This window comes from Copadichromis virginalis, linkage group LG20 (assembly GCF_057382275.1).
Source record: "Copadichromis virginalis isolate Kocher_CV1m ecotype Utaka linkage group LG20, C_Virginalis_male_GT1.1, whole genome shotgun sequence".
NCBI lineage: Eukaryota > Metazoa > Chordata > Actinopteri > Cichliformes > Cichlidae > Copadichromis > Copadichromis virginalis.
The window spans coordinates 25,585,199-25,610,688 of NC_140637.1; the positions used below are offsets into that span (position 1 = coordinate 25,585,199).

At 40.9% G+C, this 25,490-nt stretch overlaps 2 protein-coding genes across 3 annotated transcripts; one reads left to right on the top strand and one right to left on the bottom strand.

Moving 5' to 3' along the window:
* Positions 1–306: 306 nt before the first annotated feature.
* Positions 307–4,911, top strand: pex10 (peroxisomal biogenesis factor 10). The gene is made up of 6 exons (XM_085443270.1): positions 307–677; positions 1,780–1,860; positions 1,935–2,338; positions 2,577–2,743; positions 2,919–3,054; positions 4,698–4,911. Exons 1-6 carry the CDS (start codon positions 566–568, stop codon positions 4,764–4,766), a joined length of 969 nt encoding a protein of 322 aa, XP_085299396.1. The 5' UTR covers positions 307–565; the 3' UTR covers positions 4,767–4,911.
* A 310-nt stretch (positions 4,912–5,221) lies between these two features.
* Positions 5,222–25,214, bottom strand: LOC146684907 (serine/threonine-protein kinase 38). Of its 2 annotated transcripts, none has more exons than XM_085443268.1 (14): positions 25,085–25,214; positions 16,630–16,767; positions 16,133–16,184; positions 15,089–15,211; positions 13,688–13,771; positions 13,487–13,610; positions 13,001–13,155; positions 12,664–12,775; positions 10,516–10,577; positions 9,623–9,740; positions 9,406–9,529; positions 9,139–9,234; positions 7,728–7,822; positions 5,222–7,639 (listed from the first exon to the last, which is right to left on the bottom strand). In XM_085443268.1, exons 2-14 carry the CDS (start codon positions 16,758–16,760, stop codon positions 7,503–7,505), a joined length of 1,413 nt encoding a protein of 470 aa, XP_085299394.1. In that variant the 5' UTR covers positions 16,761–16,767; positions 25,085–25,214; the 3' UTR covers positions 5,222–7,502. The 2 variants fall into 2 exon arrangements, with proteins under 2 accessions (XP_085299394.1, XP_085299395.1); XM_085443269.1 differs by having other exon boundaries at positions 12,673–12,775; positions 25,085–25,213.
* Between the last annotated feature and the right edge of the window lie 276 nt (positions 25,215–25,490).

Consider the following 25,490-nt stretch of genomic DNA (forward strand, 5'->3'; position numbering starts at 1 on the left):
TACAATATCAGCTTTTTAGAATTTTGATTGTTTCCTTCAGTTGTTTCCACCCTGTACATGAGCACTACAATGCACACTGGCTCTTCTGAACATGTGCTTTCTGTTGCTCAGTTTACAGGGTCAGGTGGTCTTTTACTGAGTTTTTGGCTGTCATGGTTTGGTTAGGAGTGTATGTTTTAAAAGCTGAACACATAATATAAGACGACAGCTTGATACCTTGTTAAACACATTATGAAATCCAAACCTTGTGCGCTTGTAATGCTCCTCCCTGCCCCTGAGAGGCGCTGTGAGTTATAGTGTTGGCTGTCTGTCTCCAGTAATGTTTCCTGGAGCGGCTCAAAACTCCGCAGCTACTCTGAACACTCTCAGTGGATGTTAGTGGACGCGAGAGTGTGCAAAATGCAGCCCAGATAAGAACAAGCGCTGTTAAGTTTGTTTTCAGCCCAGTCACGTTTTATCTCGTGTAGTGACCGGACGACTGGACATCAGCCTGCGTGTGAATGAAGAGCAGTCCACTGGACGGTGATATCTCGGTGTCACAGCGTGTGACCGGCTGTACCGGACGATGCCCCTGGCTCCTGCGACTCGGGCTCAGCTGATTCGGTCCAGTCAGAAGGACGACTACTATCGAAGCTCTCTGAGAAACAGCGCTAACGACGCCTTCCAGACTCTGGCCGGTAAGAGAAGCACAGCTAAGCTGGCACTCAGTCATTCTGGTATAAGGAGGACTGAAAGTCTTCTTTTTAACTCAGTTCACTTTTGGGCTCGTCCTGCGATGCGACAGGTGTTTGTCTCCCGGTGTAATCACGGTCTGCGACTTCAGGTGCTTCTGATGTCTTTACTTTTATAGGGAAACAGCCTTTAGTGAGCAGGATTATTTACAAAGGGGTTTTATATAAACTGTAGATATAAACGGTATCTTTATGACTCTGGGATATTTTAACTACATTGTAACCAATCCAGTCTTTTTTGGCCTCTTAAAATATCTTCATAGATCTGTGGTTATAGTTGTTGGCCAGATCACTCTTAATATGTATATGTGTATATGTGTGTGTGTGTATGTATATATATATATGTATATATATATATATATATGTATATGTATATATATATATATATATATATATATATGTGTATGTATATATGTGTGTGTATGTATATATATATATATATATATATATATATATATATATATATATATATATATATATATATATATATATATATATATATATATATATATATGTGTATGTATATATATGTGTATGTATATATATATATATATACACATATATATATATATATATATATATATACACACATATATATATGTGTATATATATATATATATATATATATATATATATATATATGTATGTGTATATATACTGCTGCACATGTGTGTTTTGACGTAAGCGTTTGGTGTTTGTATCGTCTCTGCTCTGTTGGACTGTTTAGCCAAAATCAGCCCATCTGACCTAAAACTGTTATGATATAGTGAGATTTTCTCATCCAATAAAGGAATATTTAATTTATAATCTACTCTTTATTTGATCAGAAACATGCAGCTTGTGAGTTTTCTTTTTACCCATGTAAGCAGAAGCTGAAGCTGTCGGACAAATACAAGTTTGTCTCCGTGTATAATCCATGTGTATATGCACTGTAAAGATATTTGTCTGTGGGATGATATTAATCAAACATATTTCATGCTGGGCATTATATGATATTGCCAAAGTGAGGTGACTGTAGCCTCCGTATGTTTTCTTCATCTCCCTGTAGGATCCAGACGATGGCTGGAGTGGAGGAAGGAGATCGAGCTGTTGTCAGATCTTGCATATTTTGGCCTAACAACATTCTTGGGTAGTCACCATAAACCATGTTTAGTTAAGGCATTTAGCAGATTTCCTGTTTTGATCGATGGTTCTCCTCTCCAGGCTATCAGACTCTGGGTGAGGAATATGTTAACATTGTCCAAGTGGATCCCACTAAACGTCAGATCCCCTCTCCAGCCAGACGAGGTGTGTTTGTCCTCTGCCACGCCTTCGTTCCTTATCTGTTGGACAAGCTGCTGGTGTGTCTGGAGAACGAGCTTGAAGGCGGGCAGGAGAGCCGCCGTCGGCAGCAGGTGGGGTCTGTGCCATGGAGCCTCGAGTCTTGGCTGAGGAGATGGGTCCAGAAAGCGGCGGCGCTGTGTTCAGAGCCCCAGAGGAGGGCGTGTCTGAACGCTGTGTTTGTCCTCCAGCAGAGCCTGACCCTCCTCTATCGCCTCCACTCGGCTCTGTTTTACGTCAGCGGGTCGTTCCATCACCTGTCCAAGAGAGTGGCTGATATTAGTTATGTAGGTAATTTTAAAAAATCCAGTGCTGTAGGAAATATTTGTCCCTGATTTCTTTCGTTTTGTTGATTTTTGCATATTTGTCATACTTAGACGCATCAGATCATCTTTGGTATCACTGTGGATGAATTCTGTGCTACTCTTCTTCGCAGAATTGTGACCCTGATTTTACTTGGAGTCCAATGAAAGTGACATTTCATCCTACAGCTCGTATCTTCATGAATGTGTGTGTGTGTTTTAGATGCGTGTGGTAGGGCTGAACAGTAACGACAGCACCGTCGGGAGCAGTTACAGGTTACTGGGAGTCATGTCCCTCCTCCAGCTGCTCATCACTGTGTGTCTGCAACTCAACAACTTCAGACAGAGACAGAGAGCCAGGCAGGAGTGGAGTCTCCACAGGAAGCTCAGGTACACACTGGTGTGACAGCTTAAATCCCAGCACCATGTGCTCATGTCGGGGCATCGTTCCTGTTCCAGCAAGATTTAATCTACAAAAAACGCATTCTAGAAATAAAACCTGATGAAATTCATGTCTTTATAAAAAAACAAAAAACAAACATTTAATTGAAGTATGTCTGTGTAGTCCACAGCACAGACAGAGCTCCGGCCCCAGAGCTGCCCTCTGCATCCTCTGCCTGGAGGAGAGGAGACACTCCACCTCCACCCCCTGTGGACACCTGTTTTGCTGGGAGTGCATCACAGAGTGGTGCAACACCAAGGTCAGTGTGCACCATCTTCAGTGTTATTGGACAAACAGCAGTGTCAGCTGTCATTAAGTTCCTGTTGCCGTCTTGTCAAAATAAAGTAAGAAAGAACCAAAACGCTTACTAGATTACTGACACTAATGGTATTTGTAGCCAAGCCAATGTCCTTTTACTGGCTTCTGACATGTTTGATAATTAATGAAACGCACTGTAAGCGCACATTTTTAATAACTTGAACATTAAAATGGGCAGAAATAACTGATCGAAAATTTTGAAACTTTGAATGTAGACATTTTCCAGTCTGCCCACAGTGATGCCAGTTCAGTCGTGGTGGGCAGCGTTGCTTACATTTACACCAGTAAGACACTTAACAGCTGATTAAATCTACAAGCTAGCTTGTTTAACCAATGAACACAGGGGAATCCTGGAACAGGAGTACAGGTAGTTTTTGAGGGTCAGCATCCCGGTGTACCCTGGACGGTCTCTGCAGATGTTGTTCCTATAACAGGAATTCTGCTGATTTGTGGTGTGTGGTCGTGCTATGCTCCTCCCACAGCTGGCTTTCACAGACGGCTGCCCCTCCCTGAATGTTCTTCATGATGCTCATCAGAGATTGTTGAGATTTTCTTTTAATATAAAGTCTTACAATACTTGACAACTAAAATAAAAAGCAAATGACCAAGTTTTACAGCAGAAAGAATGCAGTTTTCTTTCTGACGTGAGTCCTTTCTGTCCTCTGGAGGTGCCTAAGTGCAAGTCTTACTTTTCTATCTAATTAAAAGATAGAAACAAGAAATGGGGGGAAAAAAGATACATTTAATTTTTAATTCCTTTTTTTGGGCACGTCATCCAACGGATAGTCCTATAAACTGAAAGTAGGCAAAGACAGACACCAACTGCTCCACCATGCTTCCTTCCTGTTGGGCTGCCTTCCTGTGGCACCGTCGGCTTCACACCTTCAGCTACTAATGCAGGCTTGCTTGCGGTTTGTGGGTGTATATAAAAAGAGGCACTGTGGTGATCTGGTACCGTGGGGCATGATTATTCAAGACCTTGTGTGGGAGCAGATGTTAAGATTTAACAGGGAGCCAATGAAGAGGAGCCAGTATAGGAGAAACACGCTGTCTCTACTCACTGCAGCATTTTTTACCTGCCCTCTGAGACAACCTGATAATAACTCGTAGTTCATTGTTATCAGTCCAGCCAGAAGTAATCATTATATGAACTCGTTTTTTTCAGCATCACTCTATATTGTGCAGTCTTACATATTTACACATCGTGGTCGTTAAAGCCATCCAGAGTGTAGTTAGACAAAAGGTTTCTAAGATTCTTAACATCATCTGAGTTTAGACATCAACTGACATCAAGGCCTTTGTCTTTGCTATGTAATGAAAATGTGTGCTTCTGCATGCAAGAGCTTTCTGTAAACCTTTCAGTCTGCTGTTTCACAGCACAGGAGTCTCTTTGAAATAGAAACTAAAGGCCTGAGATCGCTCCATAACTGGCTAAGCTAGGCTGGTCAACTGACATCTTAAATCTATGTTTAATTACCAGTAAGTGCAGTACATGGCCATGATTAAAGATAGACTGATGATACTTAATGTTGAAGCATTAATAGATGGTAGAGCAGTCTTCACCTGACCTCATGTGTTTTACAGGCAGAGTGCCCCCTGTGTCGGGACAAGTTCCAGCCTCACAGACTGGTGTACCTGAGGAACTACAGCTAGAACCACAGAGCCTCCACTGTAATCAACTCAACTGCAGAAAACACAACTTGTTCTTTTTTCTTTTCTTTTTTTTGCATTATTAAAAGAAAATTGAAAATATGTTACCAATAAACATTAAGTATTAAAATATGAATACAAACATGTACATGATTTGTGTTGCAGCCTCTGTTTCTGTTAGTTTTTGCATTTCTGTAGTAGCACGCTCCTCGGATAAAACGTAGCAGCTGATCCAGTGACAGGTGTCAGATGAGCCGTATCCTGCTCATATTTTGGAATAAGGCTGCAAATATGACGAGACACGGAACCAGTGAAGGGCTCTACGTACTCTATGGCTGAAAAAAAAAAAACGACCAGTCTATGATGGAGCTTAGTGTCTGTGGTCTTTGCTTCGATTCTAGTTGTGCAAGACTTCTCGAAGAATATGCAGTATTAATACTGCAAACCTGGGCCCATAATACTCTTGCAAAATACTTTTTTTAATTACCAAGAGGTTCACTTCTTGGTTAAAAGTAGATAAATAAATAAAAATATAATGCTACAGAGTTCAGAAGCAATACAGGAAGTGCAGAATAATTAATTGTCAAATATTAGAAAACGTACAACAGCAAACAGTGGTATATAAATATTGTACATCCACCTTCTCCAAAGCCCTTATCTGACTCAGACGACATGCAGAGCATAATGACGAGCACAGCATCTGCAAACATTGCTGGTTTAAAAAAAAAAAAAACCATGCGCGCGCGCACACACACCCAATAAAACAAGTCATTCTACATCAGTTTCTTTAAGCCACCACATCTACGGTTTGGTTAAAGCATGCAGAGCTGGAGCATCATAACAGACTGTTAAAAAAATGGAACCCAGCCATTCAAATAAAAGGAGCACTGTATCCTAAAATGTACTGAGATTTATCTACCCACTACCTGTATATACTATATTACATAGAAAAGTCAAATCTTTGATTTAAGACTCGCAGAAGACCATTCCAGCAGAAACATGAGAAACAAACCAAACATTTAGTTTTCACAAACCAGTCTAACATCCGTGATATCTTTGGATACAGCTTCAACTATACGAGCAGAGTTTCATCTTGGAAATATTACATCTGATCATTTAAAAACACAGCATTAATCTGATCAAAATACAATTTAACAACATTGCTAAGAGTTTGGATTCGCTGAAGTTAAAAAGAGGGGGGGGGGGGGGTCTACACCTCATTCAAACAAACAGCATTTTGAAACTACTGTGGCAAAAAGCACTTTCCCACAATTCCAAATAAGTTCATTTACATTCACTTTAAATGACAGCATTCTGGATATTGTGTTCACTGAAGAATCATTTAGCCCTCAATGTGGATGGACCGACTCCCCACTGGTCCTGTCTGCTCTTTAGTGGAGACAAACTCATGTTCAAGCCATTTCACCACCTCTTTATCACATCAAATAGATTTCAAGCTGCAGCAAACCAGTTTGAAGGAAAATCAAACCAGTCCAAAGTGCTTTGAAAGCAGTGATAAGCGCAGAGGTGGCAAAGAACCATTAACAGAGCTGGAGCACAATCCTGGGGTCAAAGTGTTAACACCATTTAAAGCTACATATTAATGGACCAATAATCATGTCTTAAAACCCTCACTTTTATGCATAATACAAAAGTTTCTGAAATTGTTAACCGACTAGTGTCTGGTAACAACTAGTCAGTCGCACATCCATCATAAGACTGTTAGTCAATCACTCAAACAATTATTCATTCTTCAATTTAATCTTATAATCCATTTTAATTAAAATATATTCCCCTTTAACTAAAGATGCTTGCTGGTTGGCTCTCCTGAACATTTGTAACATTTGTCTCTATAACTCTGAAAACAAGTCACCAATTCAAAATGATTAGTTGCACATTAAATAATGAGCACAGCCATTAGTGGGCGTTTCCTTCCCCTGCCCTGTCAAACCCAAACTATTATTTTAAGCACGCAATATAAGGAGCTGGAGGCTTGATTATACTACAGCGACATCCACATCATTTAAGGTGCAGAAGGCAGACATGATGGGGTCAAATGTCACATGATCTGTGTGTGTTTGTTCCATAAAATTCATAATTCTCAAATATGCACGCTTTAACCTAAACAAGCACAACAGAGTTAGTGGAAGTGAAGAAATGGAGAGATCAAACATTCAGTTCAGTCTTTGGTTTGATCTTAAGAAGCCAGCAGCACTTTAGACAAGCCCAGAAAAAGGAAACATAAGAAGGGAATCCCTGAAAAGCATCTATTTCATGTCACGTGACGATTTGATGCCATCTTCAAGTTGACATGTTTAAAAAAATAATTTCAAGGAGGGGGATGTGCTGGTTTGGAAAGACAAGAGCACTTGGTAAGTCCAACAACAGTGTGCTCATTTTACACACAGGGAACATCAATGGTGCTATCAGGAGTGAAGAAAACCATCTGCAGCCACTGGTGGAAAATACAAGTGGACATATTATTCCCAGTTCAGTGTCATTGTGAGCAGGAAGTAGAGAAGTACCCTCGGAAGCATTAGATAGAGCGAACAGCTGCAGAATGATTGCAGCAGTTCCTACTAGTGAAACGAAACATTCCTGTGGAAAGCAACAGAGGAAAAGTAGTCCCCTTTTTATTTGCAAAGAGCTGTGTGACACCACACAGACAGTTCTTTCAGGACTCGAGACAGCTCCTTCAGGATTCATGGAGGAGTTGGACAAGCACCCGTGTGGTGGTGTTCATCTTTTCCCCGACTTCATGTAGGACGGGATGGCACCTCGAGCCGTCAGGCCTTCGAAGCGTTTGTAGGTGTAGTTTATGAAGACCCAGTCCTTGTTCTTCAGATCAGCTTCAGCCTGATTGGACACCTGAGTGGCTGGAGTAACACAACAAGTAGTAAGGCATTTTAATAATCTGAGATTTCACAACAAAGCATGAAATATTTGGAGCTACACTGTATGTACCTGTAGGTGTGAGGATATCTGAATCAGGGAATTCGTCAAAGTTTGAGGTGTCGTCAATGCTTCTGATATTTATGGGAATGGCAGCAGGCCTCTCCCTGGAAACATCAGTAAAGTTACAAAACGAAAGTCAAAGTTTGCATTTGAAAACAGAATCAGCAAATTGCCTGAATGGCTAACGGTCCTCTCCACAAATCGCCGAAATTACTTTGTTGGAGGGTTTTGTGTGTCCCAGTGATCCCAAGGGCCATGCTGACCTCTGGTAGGATCTCCCAAGGCAAACGATGAAGAGCGATTCAATTGACCCCTACTGATAAAAGATGACCAAGGCACCAGTGTACCCTGTCCGGGATAGAGTTACGGGGGCCCCGCCCTATGGAGCCAGGCCTGGGGAAGAAACTGGAGAGAGAGCGTTTGGTGGCTGTGCCCAGCTTGGGCTACCCTCTTTTAGGCCCAGCACCTACAGGTGGCGCAGTAGCATCAAATGAAGTGTGTGTGTCGGTGGCAGAGGCCCGAGGTCCGATCCCTAGATACAGAGACTGGCTATCAGGAAGTGGAACGTCAACCTTCCTGCGTGGAAGGAGCCTGAGCTAGCGTGTGAGTTTGAGAGATGTCGGCTCAGTTGCGCTAACCTCAACGCATGGCTTGGGCTCTGGAACCAGACTTGTAGAGAGGGCCTTGACTCTATTTCAATCTGCAGTCAAATATAAGGATGTCCATAAGTGCACATGGCACCACAACACCCTAGGGCACAGGTCGATGATTGATTTTGGAATTCTTTCATCGGATCTGTGGCTGTATGTTCTGAACCTTCACGTAAAGAGAGAGACTGACAGGGTGCACCCAAGTGTATAGTGAGGGATCACTGGGAACGTGTTGCAGAGGCCGAAAGTATGTCTGTAATCCCACTGACACGCTTTCTATAGAGGAAACAGCGTCTCGGGATGAGGGGAGGGTGACCCTAATCCTTGGCTGACATGCCTCTGAAATGTCACGTGGAGATCTGGGGAGGTGCCTCCGGACTGACAGACTGGGGTAGTGGTTCCTATGTTTAAGAAAGGGGACTCGAGCGCCTGCCTGTCAGGGAAGGTGTACGCCAAGGTTTGCCTGTTAGTCAAACCTTAGATACGGGATAAATAATGTGGGGGTTTTTTGTCCTGGTCACAAAACAGTGGACCAGGGTCTTCATCCTCAAGGACATCTGAGGGTGCACAGGACTCCAGCCAGACAAAGATCATCTAATGAAACTCATTTTTAAATGCCTTCCTGTTGACCTGTAGGCACATTCACAACTCTCAGAGATTCTGGGTTCTTCTGTTTATGTTAAGTTGATTATTACAATTTAAAATGAAGACATTTGAGAATTCAACATGTCAGCACAACCATCTTTAACGTGCGTGGCAAGTATGCCCACCTGATATGGTCGTAGTCTACGCCCTCAAAGAAAGGATTGGACTTGATCTCCTCCACGCCCGAAGCCCCAATCCTGTGCTCCTCCTCACAGCAGAACCTGTAAACTCACGATCAGTTAGTACAATGCAATACAAACACCTCAGGTGTTAGAAGCCATTAGAAAGTTGACATTTTTGAAACCTCCATGGTCCGCATACAAAACAAGAGTGACAACAGCATGAACTACTATGACAGGATGGGAGATGAAGGAAAGCAGAGGTGCACTTGCCTGAGAATGAGGTCTTTGGCCTTCTCCGATATAGGCACCTCTGGAGGAAAGACGAGTGTTTCTCTCCAGTTCATCACTTTTCTGTACGTCTCCTGTGGCGTCTCTGAGCAAAATGGAGGATAACCTGCACAGACCAAAAAACAGGAATCAGATATTATAAAAGTCCATCTTATAATAACCTCAAAAGGTGAATAAGATTCATTTCCTGAAAAATTACCTATCAGCATCTCATACATGATCACACCCAGGCTCCACCAGTCACACAGTTTGTTGTATCCATTTTGCATGAAGACCTCTGGAGCAATGTAGTCCGGTGTTCCCACTGTGGAGAATGCCTGATGGATAAAGGAAGGGGGTCAATACATAGGATGAAAGGATGGGAAAAGCTACCACCTTTGTTTAAATGTTACACTTCCCACAGACAGGCTTCACAAAGACATTGCTTTGTCTGCACCGGGTAAGATCAAGATTTAACTCAGGGCTGATCTAATCAAAACAAAAGGAAGTGAGATTGTAATTCTAGCCACACAATGTCATGCTTCCTTTGTGCCATACATTTACATTATTATAATAAATGAATATGAGCTTTATATGTCGGTAACATGCAGGACTTTATTGACCGTGAAAAGCATAACACTGTGCTTTCATCCTTCAAATGCTGCTGTCGTCATAAGTTTCAAGAAGAGCACATTATTACACTTTTTCTGTAGATTCAATGAATTAATAGTTTAAATAATGAGCATTTCATTACAGCGGGGGCAGAGGAGTGAGGGGAAGACATGCGGGGTGGACTCGAACCCGGCCGTCCGCTCTCAGCCTTATGGCATGTGGTCGCCCGCTCCACGCACTGAGCATTTCTTTTTTACATTTCAAATTGTACAATCAAATACTCCCGTGGGTTTCTCTTTTTATTCACAACTAGTAACATTTGGCTCTGGGGTTTATCGTGAGCCCCTGACTGTGGCGCCATGTACGATTTCTAACAACTATCCCAATGACAAAAATATTTCCATTAACATTGTTTTTGTGGTGTTACCAAATCCAATCGAGCACAATACCAAATAGCAGACATTTTCTACACTTTCTAATCACATGTGTGTTCAAACCTACCAGCTGCCTCCTGTTCCTCTTCCAGGTCTCTGCTTTCCTCTTAGAGTTCATGTTCTGGGATGCTGTGTAGGCAAGACAACTCCATATTAAAAGCTACGACTCCATCACTGTGCATACAAACAGCGAGGCTCTCATCAGTCATTGAATACATAACATTTGTGCCACTGAAGGTGAGTGCAAGTCTTCCTCACGGTCAGGCCTGCTGTTTCAGCATGATGTCTATGATCACTGTGTGAACACAACTGTGAAAAGGCTGAGGTGTGCCAAACTATACAAGAACCAGACTGAAACCAGTCACAACAGCTCATGTTTTGAGGCTGCACTTCAGCCAATGCTTCAATACACAGAAATGTACCATCTGGAAAGTATCTGATTGCCAGTGGCTTAATTTGTCCAGCATGACAATGATTTCACCCACACTGCCAAAGCAGTGAAACCATTCTTGGATAGACAAACACACAATGGAATACACTCAGACTGGCCTGCCCAGATCCCAGCATTATGGAGGCAGAGTGGGATCACGCTGAAAGGATGATACAAATGGGCAGCCATCATCCAAATAAGAGCTTTAGAGTGTTCAGGAGAAGTACTCCTGAACACTCCTTACAGAAATAATTAAAGAGCGAGAGAGAGAGAGCGAGAGAGAGCGCGCGCACCTGTGCTGAGGAATAAAAGTGTCCGACTTTCAAGTAAGGCTGCAGCGATTCATCAAGTATTTGGAATAATTCAACACATTTGGAGCTAAAAACAAACCTGCAATAGAAACGTATTTAGAAGCAGCGCGTGAATAAAACGTATAACGAGCCCACACAGCCGCTAGTTTTAAACAAAAACACTGATGAATATGATGCTGTCATAGTTTGATCACACACACACACAAACACAAAGAGGTGGAGTCCTTACAGACAGTGAGTGAAAGAAAGTGTTTGTCGTCCAAAACAGCAGCGCTGCTCCTGCGATCACCATTAAAACCTTTACTTTGAAAAAGTAAGTGTCCTTCATCAAAGCAGCTGATCAACAAACTCCAACATGAAGAAAAGCAAACTCAGCAGCTGCTGTTTGTTTCACACAGAAATCTGCAGTAAGCCTCCAGAGATTGCATTTAAACCTGCAGATGAACTGCTAACTTAGCCTGTTTGTACAGCAGCTGTCCTATTTGATGCCTGCAGCAAACGGGGGGAGTCTAAAGGGGGGCATTGGGTGTACTGGACCATATTAAGCCTTTGTAACACTTTTCAGATTAAAAGTGTTAATTGAAATGAATTAAACATTAATATTTAAAAATAAATAAACACCTTTTCACAAGCCAGTAAAACTAAGACACTGAGCCAAGCAATTTTAGGTTGTTATCAGAATGAATGAACATCTGCATCATAACATCTGTTTCAGCAGCACAGCAAACTGGCCTTCCTTCACTGCAGCCAGCACACGCTCCGTGTAAGGCTTACAGTCACTGGCTGCACACAAACCCACACACAAACACTGAACATGTGCACACCAGATACCTCATCCACGAGATAAAACACTGTCAGAGAGAACTTTAGAGCATTTATAGATTTTGGCACTTAAGGAAGTGTTTTCTTTTAAAATTTTAATGTAATATTTTATATAAAAACAGCCTAAGGGTTGAGTTAATGTTACAGTTTCTAAAATGGAAACCACTGAGCAGTTCATTTTAAAAGACCCGTGTTTATTCTCTTTGTATATTAAATATTTATTATTGCAAAGCTATTTCTTATACGATTCATCGATGGAATAATCGATAGATTACTCAATTACTAAAATAATCAATCGCTGCAGCCTGACTTTCATCCTTACTAGAACTGTACAAATTCTGTTGTGTGCACATTTTAATAAAAGTCTTTTGTACAGTACTGTAGGCCCAGATATTATAGTCACCATGTCAAATGTGACTGCAAACACTCAGACACTGTGTAGAAACATCCAACTTATAGCAGTATTCCTAGCAATCCTGCACATTTCCTGTCATCTGATTTATGGAAAACTGAGCAGAGGAGGAAGTCTGCTCACACTGACCGTGGTCAAACTTCTGAGCTGTGAGCACTGTTTTTAAGGAAACAAGTTAAATGCAAGCAAGTGACGGGGGCTGCATGCAAGCCATATTTGAATTAAATGAACTTTGCTGACTTTGCTTACTGAGGTCATTGGGCAGGCTGTGGTTCAGGTTCTTGTAGAACTCAGTCCGATGAGCCCTCTTTAAGCCTGTGCACAGCCCAAAGTCAGACAGCTTCACGTGACCCTGAAACCAAGAGCACAACATTACACATAGCAGCAAAGTATGACGTCATACCAGGGTCACAAAACCAGACGTGTGCCCCACTGTGACCAAAGGTCAAAGTTCCTCATAGATAAACAGACCAAACAGAAACTCAGTCTAGCTATGGTCACATGTTCCAACCATTTTAAAAAAAATGGTGTTTCCACAGAAAACGTGAGTGTAGTAAAAACGAGAGCTCGGACGCACCCTGGAGTCCAGCAGCAGGTTGTCTGGTTTGATGTCTCTGTGGATGAAGCCCAACTGGTGGATGGAGTCAATGGCCAGCACCGTCTCTGCTATGTAGAACTGCGTAGCCTCTTCTGACAGAGTGTCCTTCTTCATCAGCAGGGTCATCATGTCGCCTGCACCACAGCAGCAGAGAACAGTCATTCTACAGGACGGATGAATACGGTTTCCAGCACATTTAAGCGGGTTTATTTTACTAATTAGCATCAACGTCTGTGCAATGCATCGAAAAAACAAAAACAAACAAAACACAGAGACATGAGAGTGTTGTTAATGTGAAGCAACAGGATGACTAGTTTTTTCCCCTAAACTGTTTTTGACTGTGAGTGATGAAATCATAACTGACTGCCAGACTTATAGAGGGGTGCAGCTACAGTACTATTGAAGATGACAACAGCATTCTTGTGTCACAGCAGTTTTTCATGCTGAGCAGCGCCCCGTTCGTACCTCCAGGTAGAAACTCCATGATGAGGTAAAGGTTCAGCTTATCCTGGAAACTGTAGAACATTTTGACCACCCACAGACTGTCGGCCTCGACCAGAATGTCTCGTTCAGCACGGATGTGACCAACCTGTACATGGACAGGAAGAAGGGGTTACACACAGATGTCAAAGGGCAGCACTCCAGGGTGTGTATCCTGTAGCTCACCTGTTCTTTCTCAAGCATATCAGCTTTGCGGAGGATCTTCATAGCATAAACATGACCGGTGTCTTTCTTCTGCACCAAGCGTACCTGCAAGTAGAAATCAAGAGTGCTCATCAAAAAGCTGATGATGGGTGTGGGAGCTTCTCCTGCCCAGAAGTTAGCCTCTCCTTCTTTCACTGATTGACTGCAGGATGGATGGAGAGGACTATGGAAACCCGTTTTTGCCACTAAAAAAAAAAATGTATCCTTAACTCCAAATTTTGAGTTATTTTCTCAAAAATTTCACTTATTAACTCGAAATTTCGAGTTAGCTCTGCCAATCTGCGTGAACGAAGTCATTTTCTTGTTACCCAGAAGCATATGGCGCAGAGTAATGCGCACTCAAAACCGGACCGCAACAGAGTTTTCGAGAGTACGTTTGCTGATTTTAACGCCATGTGATTCAGCTAATAACACAAGGATTTCATCATTTGTGAAGCCTGGCTGAAAATACTCAGCAATTCATTCATGTGCATTCATGACTGGCTGTAATACTGGTAGCTTAGCTGTAGCAGTACTTGAGGGCTTTAACTTCCGGGTAACAAGGAAATGACATCATTAACGTAGATTACTGATTGGCAGAGCTAACTCGAAATTTTGAGTTACTTTTCTGAAAATTTCGAGTTAATAAGTCAAAATTTCAAGAAAATAATGTGAAAATTCGAGTTATGGATACTTTTTTTTTTTTGTGGCGGAAATGGGCTTCCATAGAGGACAGATCTACTAATGAAGCAGAGATTCTTTAAATGATGGAATTTTTTTTCTAATCAACCAGGTGAAGCGAGTGCACTACACTCTGCAGTGATATGCTGAGGGACCAGCACTGGAGCTAGTAACATGAGGAATCAGCAACATGTAACAGTCAAGACGTGGTTACTTGTTACATTTGGTTTTTTTAAATGCTGTAACAAAAAATATCTCAAATGTGGACAAAAATAAAGTATTTCTTATCTCATGTTCCGTTGGAGTAACGTTCTATGTTCACTGAACCTTTAAAGCAACAGTTTAAATCAGAATGAGCTCCCCTCAGTCTCCTAGCATAGACCAGCTACAGTATCAGTTTCAAAATCCCATGTGGGCTTTTTGCCTAGCTATTGCATTCACAAGATTTTTACAAGACTTGACGTCTAACCTTCACCCTGAGGTTTAGGTCACCGACATTTAAACTCATCTGAAATTTTCAGCAGATACACCTACACTATCAATTTGAAACTTCGTCACCTCATTTTAGAGTTATTGCATTAGCAAACTTCAACGTGTACGTCAAAATTGTAATTGGTGCATTTCTACACAGTGATGAGCAGAGTTAGAATTGTTTCCGTTTTTTTTCCATGTTTCAAAACAACAGCATCAAATGCTTTTTACCTCTCCGAAAGCTCCTCGGCCAATCACCTTCAGGGATTCAAAGTCCTCCAGACCCAGTCGAGTACGTTTCAAACGCAGAAATTCGGTCTCCTTCCTTGCATGCTCAGAGCGCCGGATACGTTTCTGCAGAGGACACAGCACTTTAAATACACTATACTGTTTAATTCACACTTCAGAGGTGTCTTATTTTAAAGCAATAATTAAAATTTACTGTTAAGCAAATTAAGATGTAAGAAAGAAAAATGACTTCCAACAGCCCAGCTTAGATTACTGTCTGGTGGATTTTCAGTGCTTCTAGCTAAAAGAATGAAGAACTGTTTACTGTTTAAGGGACTGCCAGTGAAAGTGGACGGTATAGCCATGATTTTTTAAACATAAAGCTCATTGTTGCAGCCCGAGGTAGCACAAAGGTGATCCCTTAGACTGGTTTATAGTTGAAATCCCCCCGTGTTATTGGTTCTGTTACCAGTTAGTTAACATAAACAAATGGAAGTCTACTGACCAAAAGCAACCAGACTCATTTTTAAAACTTTAAGTTCCGATTTCTTTTTTAAATGCAGCTACAGAGGCTGTTTGAGAGCAGGGCTCCATGCTGTAAATTAGCCTTTGTACATGAAGCGTTTCATGTCCACTGTGAGACTTTATTATACTCTGGAGCAGACACAGACAGCTGGAGATACAACAGCTGATTGGTTGTTCCCGTTACACTCTTTGAGTATAACATTTGAGTGCACTGATTCTTATATAGTGTTTGTCTACTCTCCCGGAGTACTCAAAGCGCTCTATACAACATGCCTCATGCCAATAACACTCATTCATACAAGCACTTTCTTCTATACTTTAGTGCTGTGTAGCTAACATTCATACTCAGATGGTTAGTATCTTGCCCAAGGATATTTGGCAATCCCTGGTAGGGCCAGGGATCGAACCACCAACCTTCCAATCAGTAGCTGACCTGCTCTACCTGACCTACACCAACACGGAGATTACACACACTGTGACATAAGTCTCCAGAACACACGGGTCAGTAAACACCTTACTCACCTCTTCATCAGCCAAGCCCTCCTGATCCATAACTTTCTCCAGCTTCTGCTGCCTGAAACCACAGCACAGCTTATTACTGGTTACAGGCATAAGTTATTATGTTTCTTTATTAAACACATGACAAACACAGAACAAAGCTTTAGTGCACTTTTACTACCCTATCATTTTCATATAGCAAAAACGTTCTGTACTAAAAATGCAATAAACCAGTCAGGACGAGGTTATGACTATACTGTACTGTGAATGTCACAACAGGAAGTGACCCCTCCTCAGTGTAATACTGACAGGAGCCACATCCTGATGAACCAAAACAAACAAAGTGGGTTGTCCATGCATTAGCCATCAGGTTCAGTTGTGCTGCGAATTCAGTGGTTAGTTGTTTTATTTGGAGGACAAATTAATCGGCCCACTGTTTTTTTTTGTAGCTCATAACTAAAGCTAAAATGGCAACGTTAGCCTTTGTTCATGTAAGAAGCACTAAAGCTTGTGAGCGTTACCTCATCTCTCTCTCCTCATGCTGAGCGATGAGGTTACTATAGAAGTTCTCCAGGGTCACTTTGGCCATGGTGACCCTCTCTTTGGTGTGGTTACTCATGGAGGGGTACGAGGTCTGGCTGGTCATTGCCATGCTTTACCTGAGACAATAAAAAGAGCAAAGAGTTGTGCACTGAAGGATGCAGAGAAGACATCTGCTCTATTAAAACATGTTTCGTGTTATGGTAATCTCAGATTTCCCACATCTAAAAATACTAAACTATGAAATAAGAAGACCGTTGGTCCACAGAAAGAGGAAGGAAAGTAGCAGGCTCTGCTGCCTGTGACAATGCTGCTATGAAGAAACAATGAGGAAATCTAACATGTAAAAAAACTGACACCAGACCAGAGGAGGATATTTTAAATATTATGTGGAAGGGCTGGGTTAGAGTTGCATTTAAGTCAGGAAATTGAGCAACTGTTGATTATTGTGCTTTAACACAACTGTGCAAAAGCCTTTTCCCACATGTCACTTTATGTTTTGCTAGGAAACAGTTTGGACCATTTGAACAAGCTTAACAGTCATACTGATACAACCAGGTATCTATATTACCTTTGAAAACAGCCTGAACTCTCTTAAGCAAGCTTCCAACTATTTCTCTCAGTCATCTTCAGGTTTATCAGGCTTCCTGATGAATATTCCAAAAGCTTTCTTTGGATGATGTCTGCTAGTGATGTGCGCGACTAGTGGACTAGATGATCGTGGACGGTAGGGCAGGGCGATATGGCCAAAAATATATATCATGATATATATTTGAAAATTTGCGATAACGATATAATTTCTGCGAGACAAAATACAACTCCACAACTTTACTAACGCAAAAAAAAAAAAAAAAAAAGCTCATCCATTTATTTTACTTAAACAAGCAGCTGGGTTTTTTTTTTTTTTTTTTTAATGTGCATTAAAGCTATATAAACATTTAACAGTGCAAACGCAAATTCCAAGTTTAACCAAAATGCATTTCCAGTAGAAATGGGCTGAGATATCCTGAGCATAACCATGTATAATATCCACTTAAGTTAAAAAAAAAAGAGGTGTTTTGCTACATTAAACTGCAGTGTGCCAAATAAAAAAGTCAAATACGTATTTTTAGGGCTGCCACAAACGATTATTTTGATAGTCGACTAGTAGGGCTGCTGAATTAATCGAATTTTAATCACGATTACGATCTGGGCTTTCAACGATCATTAAAAATGACTGCGCCGATTATTTGCACCTCCCTCGTGCTTTACTCTCGCGCTGCTTGGGCAAATCAAGCGCACCTCTCTGCATTTCGAACACGCGTCACAACAATTAAGAGAACCCAAGCAAAGCTCGGAAAGCTAAGCAGAAGTTATTTGGAGAGGAGAGAGTGACTGCTGTTGGTTGAAAAGAGAGGTATAAAAAAATAAAAAAATAAAAACAACACTTCAGTGGTGTGGAAACATTATGGGTTCGCGGAGTTAGACGTGGATCAAGTAGACACAGTGTGTAAACTTTGCTGCAGTGTAGCTGGACCACAGAGCAACACTGCAAAGTTAACTAAACATAGATGTTTAAATTTTTCATTTATTTCTTATATTGCAAACATTTGCACTGTATTTGCAAAGTATTTGCACACTATTTTATATTATTTTTTTAAAGTCATTATTCAATACATTGTTATTGTTAACCCTTTAAAGCCGGTCAGAGCAGCACGCTCTTTTTTGCGTAACTATTTTTAAATCCCTGTAGAACCGGAACCGTGTAAGCTAGCGCAATAATTTTTTTGCATATGAAACCGGAGTTGTTGTACTTACATCTTATGCCATCAGCTTGTCCTCGGTCACGGTTTCCTTCCACATATAGCTTTGCAAAAATTTTATAAAAAGCGCTTGCAGGAACAAAAACATAATATTCCAGAAACACGCTTTGCCGATCCGATCAGCTGTTCGTAACACTTCCCACATTGAAAAAGACGTCAGCGCGAACTATCGCATGTCCGCCATTTCCTGCCCGAAACCGGAAGTGACGTCATTTTCGCGGAAAATGTAGTTTTTTTACTTGTAGGCCTTAAAAGCCTATACTGGTGTTTTTATAAGTCATGTTTGACTCTATACTTTTCTGAATAGTTTCTGGGATGCTTAGAACTTCAATTGCACTGCTGGAAAAGTTTATTTTGATGCACCTGCTGTTTTCTTTGCAAATTTGCATCATAGGATTGTCTTTCCTGCAGTATATAAAAATTGCTATATCTCCAAAAAAAACTATGAAGACACTCAAAATAAATTTCCTGTTGTTGTAAACTATTTTTTGCAACTTTTTTGTATTTAAAGTTTTGAGGGATAAACCTCTTAAATTTCTCTAACTAGAAATGTATGTAAAAAAACAAAACAAACGATTTTCAATTTTTTTGTAGTTTATTGCACTTTTTTGCAATTAATGTAGTTACTGTGGACTTAATGCATACATATCATTAAAATATGGGTTATAACAGTTGTATTGATGTATAGCAACTTGAAATGCTCCCACAAATGGCACTACAACATGTAAAAAAATAATATAAGCTCTGGCGGACTTGGTTCTATAGTAGGTCTTACAGGGTTAAATAAATATCGTCAAATAATCGAGATCTCAATTTCAGTGAAAATAATCGTGATTATCATTTTTGCCATAATCGAGCAGCCCTATCGACTAGTCACCGATTATTTTTGCGATTAGTCGACTAATCAGATCATGCATCCATTGGACGTAAAACGTACAGCTTATTGCACCAGCAGCATCTGCTCTTATATAACTATCATTAGCTTACAGCTTTAAGTGTTTAAGGTATGTGCTAACTAAAAATAAAGACAAGATGATAGTTTATTACATTTTAATGAAATTTGCAGATTGTTTCCGTGAAGTTTAATAAACTCCTTGCTATCTAAAATATAACAGGACACCGGAGTATATTCTCGAGCATCTCACACTTCTGATAATCAGTTGTCTGCTTGATTCAGCTGTGTAAAAACTTTAATCTCAGACAAACCGATTTACTCAGGAACAAATAAAACACTGGAAAAAGCCAAACAATAACATTTTTAAATGGTAGACGGCCTGCATTTGTATAGCGCTTTTCTAGTCCATAGGACCCCAAAGCGCTTTACACTATTCAGTCATTCACCCATTCACACACACATTCACACACTGGCGATAGCAAGCTACATTGTAGCCACAGCTGCCCTGGGGCGCACTGACAGAGGCGAGGCTGCCGGACACAGGCGCCACCGGGCCCTCTGACCACCACCAGTAGGCAAACATGGGGTTAGTATCTTGCCCAAGGATATTTGGCATGCAGCCAGGATGCAGCCTGGGATTGAACCACCGACCTTCTGATTAGTGGCTGACCTGCTCTGCCACCTGAGCTACAGCCAGGTTTAAGTTATCTAAGTGACTTATATATGTTTAACCTGAGTAGCGAAAGATGGCAGTGGGTTTGAAAACTATTTGCCGGGAGTCCGGTGTTCTCACGGCTCTAGTGAGCCTTGCCCCCGGCGAGCTATCGAGCTAGTGGGTAACAGATGTCTCCGAAAACGTCTGAGCGCTTTTGAAAATATGTGTTCTTGATAAACTGAGCAGATATTTGAGGTTTACACAGCTACATTCTCGACTGAAAATATGTTAAACGTTTATTTTGTGACCCAGAAAGAATAATAAGAGTAATATTAAAACTAACTAGCTGCCGCCATTGTTGGAAACTGAGCTGGGCTGCGCTATAAATTCTGGGACACAGCTTCTTCTTCTTCTGGGTTTAACGGCAGCTGGCATCCTTGTACACGCAGTGCTGCCATCTTCTGTTTCAGTCCGTTATTACACTCTTAAATCCCACTACTTATTCCTGCGTCTTTTGTGACCTTACAAAGCTTCAAACGACGCGTCGACTATTAAATCAGTCGTCTGCGATTTTGATAATTGACATAATCGTGACTAGTCAACTAATCATGGCAGCCCTAGTATTTTTCGGACTATAAGGTGCACGGGGTTATAAGGCACATTAAGCGAAACAAAGCAGTCAGATAAATCAAACTTTATTCAATTCATTCTTCTTGCTTCCTCCACTTCTGCACCATTGATTCGTTAATGCTGTATTCTATCACAGCTGCTCTATTCCCATGTTGTTGTAGTATATTAATGACTAACTTCGTATTGTGGCTCAGAATAGAGCTGCTACTCTAAGGAGACAGGAGGCAGTCGAGGAGGTCGCCTCCTGGGTAAAGTATTCCAAAAAATCCCAAAATCCCGAACACCGCTGAAATGGAGCCTCAAACCATGACAGACACTCCACCGTGTTTACAGTTCGCTGTAGACACTCTGAACAACTATTTCTTTAGATTCATTGTACAATCAGACTTGTTGCCACTGATTTTTAGTCTAGTTTTTGTGTAATTTGGCACAGCTCAGCCTTTTCTCCATGTTTCCTTTACTTGAGAATGGCTACTTGACAGCCTACTTTTTCATTCATGCCTGTGCATCTCGCAGGTGCTATGTTAGGGCTTTGGTAGGTCTTTTAGATAATGTTCATCTGTAGACAGTTTTGTCATACTGGGGTTTTTTTTGTGTGTCTTATCAAGTTTCCTCAAATTTTTAAGGAAAATCTGCAAACCTCGCTGAGATTGTGAGTTTTTGAGAATCAAAAGTCAATCAAAAATACTATTTCATTCCTGCCAAACTGTTATGGCTGACGTACAGCTAAAGAAGAAAATAAATCATACATTTGTGACATAGGCTGCTAGTGAAAAAAAAAAAAAAAAAAAAAAAAGAGCCATACAATTTAAAATTGCATTCAAGTTGTTTGGTATGTGTAGATGAAACACTGGTTCATCCCTTTTGTTTATGATTGAATGATTCATAGGTCAGTTTGTGACACACTGGACCTAAAAAAAAAAAAAAAAATGCAGCTAACATGTTTCATGAATCACTGTTATGACCTGAAATCCAAATATAAAACTGTCATATTCAAATGTCATGCAGCAGTTATATACAACCATTTATATTAAAATGCATTAAAATGCTGACAATGCCTTGTGAGTTTTTGGGAAACAAAAGAAACAACTAGACTGCACACCAACTACACACTCCAAACACATTAAATGTCACAAATCTCGCCACTGTCACAACTTTCCTCAGCAAACAAATGTCACATAATTTATTTTTTGGGTTTGCGAGCACAATCAGCTTGCCTCCAGTATTTCCTTAGACTATCGCCTTTTTATTGTTTCTTTCTGCACGTATTATTAGAATCAGGATTGTCGTTATTTAGCCAAGTTTGTGCACACGGACAAGGAACCTGACTCCAGTTCACACTTTGCTCTTCTGCAAGGAAGAAGACTCTAAAGATGTAAAATTATTGCATATACTGCTTATTTATTTATTAATTTATTAATTAGGGATGTTCAACGTTTCCTCAGATCTCTTACTCTACTACACGAGGAAAAATTTTTTTGACAAACTGACTAGTCTAAAAACCAAGAAACACGCAGGTATTATGTTGAATTTGATACGCAAGTAATGGAAAGTGTCAAACTAACAAAGGCACCTGACACCATGAATCACATTCTTCAATAATGAATCATGCTGCTTAAATGCACAGCACCTCACATCACGCCTTGCCAACACTGCACACTTACTGCAGACCGACAACGCAGAAGAAAAATGATGAAAACAAATCGACGTTTAACATGACATGAAAACACAGAACGCGTTCACGCATTACTAAAATATGACATCCGAAAAACGAATGAACTGTGTAGTGTGGTGCTTAGTGCTGTGCACACTGTTTGAATGTTCATGACAGCCACTGAATTAAAAGTTTAAATCTAAAATAACAAAATAATAAATCATCCGCTTATCTGATGTCGGGTTGCAGGGCAGCAGGGAAGCCCAAATCTCCCTCTGCCACCTCCTCCAACTTATCCGGAGAAACATTGAAGAGTTCCCAGGCCAGCCAATCGATATAAGCTTCCCAGTGTGTCCCAGGTCTACGCTGCGGCCTCCTCCAAGTAGGACATGCTTGGTCTAAACACTTTACCGAGGAGGACACAGCTTTAGCCGTGTCCTTTCAATGTGGAGGAGTAGTGGGTCTACTCTGAATCCCTCCCAAATGACTGAACTCTTTATCTGAGGGAGAGCTCATCCACCTTTTGGACAAAGCCAATTTGTATCCGCAATCTAATTCTAATATTGTTAACAAAAAGATTACGCCTACATTTACAGATTCATGGTGTTTCTCAACAACAATGTGTCATCTGGAGGCAGATGGCTAACATTCATGACACAATAATATATCGAATCGTTAGTCTGCCTGCCTGTTGATTCTTGCACTCTCACTACGATCAGCTGATTTCAGTTTGGATATGGACATTAGCTTTATTGCACAAAAGGATGAGAGCGCAATGGTAAAGTGGAGGACAGATACAAATGCCTCATACTGTTAACACAACTTTGGCTCTTTGAAAGCACCTGCACAGCAAGCATGCTAACGCTAAGCCGAGAGCCCACAGTGATGTTAAAGCTGAGTAAATGCTGACCCCAGACCAGCACCGTGATAAAGTGAGCCACAGCTGAACATCAACAGGTAACAAACTGATGAACAGCCAGGCTGCAGCTTCCGTTCTACCTGTTCATGTTCCTACAGTAGAATCTCTGTGGATCACTTTAAAGTGTCTTATATTTGATTTGTGTCATCAGCTCTGTTTTCATACCTAAATGCTCTGAGAAAGCTCAGGTGTGTCCTCATTAGGACAGGGATTTGTGTTGGTTGTAGCCTCGGGTCTATATTGTTAATTGGTCATTATGAGACAGTATTTCAGATCATTCAACATGAAAGTAATGTAACAAATCCTAGGTGTAATCAAGTAACCTACTGCATTACCTTCAAGGAAAGTGTTCTGTGTAATATGTGCATTAATTACTTATTTGAGTAATGACAGGAACACTGATCACAACAAAGAGTGGCAACACCTCCAACATGCACAAACATGCAATTCATTTGCATGAATATGATGACTTTGATATGCTGCTTAGAGATGGTGGTGACTCAAAGTGGAGCCAATGAGAATTGATAAGTGATATCTATAATGGAGTAGAAACTGCTCACTTCTTCCCCATCCCTGATGATTACAGGACCAGTGCTGCTGTTTTGGATGCTGGAAACATGTTTCTCACTCAGCGTCTCAGTAACAGCTCAGCCTCTTTGCTCTTAGTGGTGTGCACGCTCCATGTGACAACATCATATTCACTATGTTATCAGTGTTTTTGTTTATAACTGGGGGCTGTGTGGGCATAATGTTGTTATTCTTTTTATTCACACGCTGCCCCTAAATACTGTTGCAGGTCAGTTTTTAGTCGCACATGTGGGTGAAGCACTCATGCTACAGAGTGGCACATCATTGAAGCAAAACCTTTTACAATTGAATTACTTGATGAATTGTACACTATACTGTTACATAGTTTGTGACAAAGGATTCAAATATGTATAAAGAAGGAACTTATACATTGGACTGTTTAACAATTTGTTAGGAAAGCACACAGGCTTCCACTGTGGGAAATCAGCACATTTCCAACCTCCAAACCACCACTAATCCCTAAGAACCACAAGTATTATCTCACCAAGTTTATAATGGTAGACTGACAATGTCATGATCCCCTGCAGCCTATGTCATGTTTTGTCAGACGTTTATGACGTTTCACTGAAGTCCACACCGTCTGCCTTTTTCCGCAAGTTGCATCTGCTCAAAGTTTTATGATCTCAGATAAACAAGTGCATTAAAAGAGGAAATAAATAAAACGCGACGGTCAAGAAATAGCATTTAAACCCGACAGGAGCCAACAACACGTAGTTCCGGACGCACGCAGTGCCGAAAGAGTAAAGTATTACGGATAGAGAATGACTTAAGCCAACACTCACGATCCTTCCTCATTCTCTTGAAGTTTAGAACTTTAAATTTACAAAGTTTCATTAATCTCACTCTACTACACTAACTTGCTATCATTAGTTAGCTAGCTAGTTTGCTATTAAAGTTCCTGCCAGCGTAAAGTCAGCGAGGGAAAACATAAGCGATACCCAATACTTCCTTCAAAATAAAACGGCCCTTTTTCGAGGAAATGTTTCGCCTCAGCTTTGAATGTATGCGTCTTTATTTTTTTAAAGCCTTGACCAGAAAACACCGGCCTTCGTATCCACTGCTTTACAACTTGACTTGAAGTTCTCCAAACCAAACAGCTAAGTGAAAGTTAGCTAGTTAACGTTAGCTACTTATCTGCTCAAAGCGCCCCAGTCGTTTGTCACAAGTACAATAAGGAACAAAAAAACATATTCGTTACTTGTTTCACAAGGCAGCGAAAAAAAGAAAGCAGCTACTACAGCAACTTGTCGTCGTTTAATTCCACGTTTTTAGAGTTACTCTTTGTTCGCTTACCTTGGTCGAAGGTGCGGTAGCTGTCGCCTCTTGCTCTGCTTTGCGATGAGCGTTGCGTCACCAGCAGTTTGAACTCAGCGGACACCTAGCGGCGCATCATGCCCTCCTCCGTGAGCCAGCACAGGAAAGAGTGGATTTCTCCACTGCTCGTCACATACATGACACTTTGAGCGTTCACTCAAACACGTGGCGACATGTTAATAATTTGATTCTCATAAGACGACCGAGAAACAGCTCAACGGCATTACTGCACTGTACTGTAAGCTAGCAACATTATTTGACAGCAGTAACAAAGCTCTTTATAGAAAATAACAATTTTAAAGGAATATAAAAATAATAATACACATTTAAAGGAAATCAAGAAAGCTTTAAACTCAGCAAACAATAAAGTTACAGCTATAAAATA